This window comes from Eimeria tenella, genomic scaffold, assembly GCF_000499545.2.
Source record: "Eimeria tenella Houghton genomic scaffold, Eth_scaff1306, whole genome shotgun sequence".
NCBI classification, from domain to species: Eukaryota; Apicomplexa; class Conoidasida; order Eucoccidiorida; family Eimeriidae; genus Eimeria; species Eimeria tenella.
This window is the reverse complement of record NW_013543769.1, coordinates 1-2781: the sequence shown is the minus strand read 5'-3', so window position 1 is coordinate 2781 and position 2781 is coordinate 1. Positions and strand designations below refer to the sequence as shown.

The 2781-nt window shown below is 61.1% G+C and overlaps 1 protein-coding gene across 1 annotated transcript; it reads left to right on the top strand.

Annotated features, from left to right (window-relative positions):
* Positions 1-182: 182 nt before the first annotated feature.
* ETH_00008195 (SBE2.1, related) lies at positions 183-2636 on the top strand (the record flags this gene model as incomplete). The annotated part of the gene is made up of 5 exons (XM_013379016.1): positions 183-415; positions 673-936; positions 1276-1408; positions 1896-2069; positions 2292-2636. Coding segments are annotated over 5 exons (1149 nt in total), but the record flags the coding sequence as incomplete, so codon positions are not given.
* Between the last annotated feature and the right edge of the window lie 145 nt (positions 2637-2781).

Here is a 2781-nt window from a genome sequence, read left to right as displayed (position 1 = left end):
GCTGCTGCTGCTGCTGCTGCTACTGCTGCTGCTGCTACTACTGCTGCTGCTACTGCAGCTGCTACTGCAGCTGCGACTGGTACTGCTGCTGCTACTGCAGCTACAGCTGCCACTATTTCTGCTGCTCCTCTTACAGCAGCAGCAGCAGCAGCAGCAGCAGGATTTGCTGTTGGTGCGTGCAGCCGTCGTTCACGCCGCTGCGAGCGCCGCGGGACACGTGCGACTGGGCTGCGCAGCTGGACGGCAGCGCAGTGGTGCAGCAAGACCCGAAGCTGCAGGAGTTTGTGCCGCAGCTGCGGCAGCGCTTCCACACTTTGACGGAGACCTTGGGGGCCCTCGAGGGGGCCTTTGGTTCTCTGCAGGCCTTCGCCAGCGCCCACAGCCTCTTTGGCCTCCAGCGAGTGCATGCAGACGGGTGCGTGGGGCCCCACACGGGGGCCCCAGGGGCCCCCTCCCCTGACCCTTGCGGCCCCAGCTGGAGCCGCGGGCTCCCCGCGGGGCTGCATGCACGCATGCGTGCATGTGGAGCTGCATGCAGCGCCGCAGGCAGGCGGCAGGGCTGCATGGGGGCTGCAGGCCTGCGGCTGCACGTGCATGCAGTGCATGCATGCGCACGGGGCTGCATGCGCGCATGCGCGGGGCTGCTGCTGCGTGTGTCCTACGGCGCTGCAGAGTGTCCGGCTACACCTACAGAGAGTGGCTGCCGAACGCAAAGGCCGTCTTCCTCTTCGGGGACTTCAACAACTGGGACAGGACCTCTCACCCGCTGCACCGCGAGCGCTGGGGCGTCGCCCCCCACTTCTTCGAGGCCCCCCTGGGGGCCCTCAGGGGTACCAAGGCCGAGGGGCCCCCCGGAGCTGCCGAGGCCCACCTCAGCTCGGTCTGGTCCATTTTCATTCCAGACCTCCCAGACGGGACTCCCGCCCTGCGCCACCGGTAAGGCTTTTCGGGGAGCTTTCCTTTCTCCCAGCTAGCTGCCAGCTAGCTGCCGATTAGCTGCCAGCTAGCTGCCGGCTAGCTGCCAGCTAGCTGCCAGCTAGCTGGTGCCAGGGGCTGCGTAGCTCACACTCATATTTTTGGGGCTTCAGTTTTAGTCGGGGAGGATGGCTGGGAGCTGGCCGGGGCAGCTGCGCAGGCAGCCGCCCGCCAGCTAGGGCCAGCCAGCCAGCTAGCTAGCTAGCCAGCTACCCAGCCGTGTAGCTAGCTAGCTGACGCGGGTGCGCCCGGATGGCCGCAGCTAAAGCCCCGTGTGGGGCCGCTGGCCTGCGCATGCAGCTGCCGCCTGCGGGTGTTGATAGTGCCCAAAGAAGGGGAGCCCATCGACAGAGTGCCCAGCTGGTCTCGAGTGGTTTGGCGAAGTGAAGACTCTGGGCTATTCAACGCAGTGCTGTGGAACCCCCCGGAGGAGGTGGGCCCAGCATTTGTTTAATTTTATTTAATTGAAGCAGATCAAGCTATTAAATTATCTCATTTTTACATTTAATTCAATAGTAGAATCCTTTTTTAGACAATATTTTAAGAATGCGTCATCACGTGAAGGAAGACTGCTTATTTTGAACCCCCCCGGAGTGGGTGGGACCTGCTGGGGCCCTTCCGGGCGTGGGGGCCCCCGACTTTGCGCAAAGTTGCTCTTTTCTCTGCACTTTCCAGCTAGAAGGGACTTTGCTGCGGGCCCAGCACTGAGGACTGAGGGGCTGCAGCAGCGGGCATATTCCCTCTGTTGAGTTTTGTGTCTGTCGGGTGTGTGTGTCTTTTTCTGTGTGTCTTTGAGTACTGGGGAACTCTGGCTGCGGGGGCAAGGGGTGGGGTTGTTATGCCAAGCTGGCGAGGCCCGGGGCCCCACAGGAGCGCTCTTTGCGGGAAATTGCCACTTTTCTGCTGCTGCTGCGGCGCAGGAAAAGTACCATTTTCGCTTCCCCAGGCCCCGAGTGCCACCCGGTGTAGCCCCCGCCATTTACGAAGTCCACATTGGCAGCTCCAGCGGCGAAGAGGGCCGCGTGGGGAACTTCGTGGAGTTCACAGAAACTTTGCTGCCCCGCATCAAAAATCTGGGATACAACACGCTGCTGGTGGGCCAGCAGCGCCGCAGCTCGCTGCTGCTGCTGCTGCTGCTGCTGCTGTGGGGTGCCCTTGTAAAGGAGCTGGGGCTCACGGATTTCGTAGTGTTCGAGCTGCGCTGCAGTGGCTACTGTTCTCTCCTGGCGCTGCTTTCCCTGCAGCGCCTGCAGCTTGGGCGTGGTCAAGGGTTTAGGGTTTAGGGTTTAGGGTTTAGGGTTTGGGCGTGTGGGCAGCTGCTGGACGTGGTGGAGCACGCGGACTTTGCGAGTTTCGGGCTTTACGTGACGAACCACTTCGCAGTGAGCAGCAGGCTGGGCACAGTGGAGGAGTTCAAGGCGCTGGTGGACCGGGCGCATGCATTGGGGCTGCGGGTGCTGCTAAGTCTTTGCCACGCGCACTCTTCGAAGAACGTAATGGATGGCCTGGGCTGCATGGACGGTGGTGACAACAACTACTTCGTGAGCGGCCCTTCGGGAGTTGTTGAGGAGGCCAAAGTCTTCGACTTGTCCAAAATGGAAGTTGTCCGTTTCTTGCTTTCAAACATCTCTTACTGGATAACGGAGTTTCAGTGCGTCTAAAGCCATTTTCTCTCTTTTCCCCATTTCCCCCTGCTGCATACACACTGCTGCAGCTCGCCAGCTGGGTCCCCCAGCTCTTGCACTCTAGAATGCTTCTGGGGGCCCCACAAGGCTCTCTGTGCAGCATTTGTAGTTCTAGAGTTTG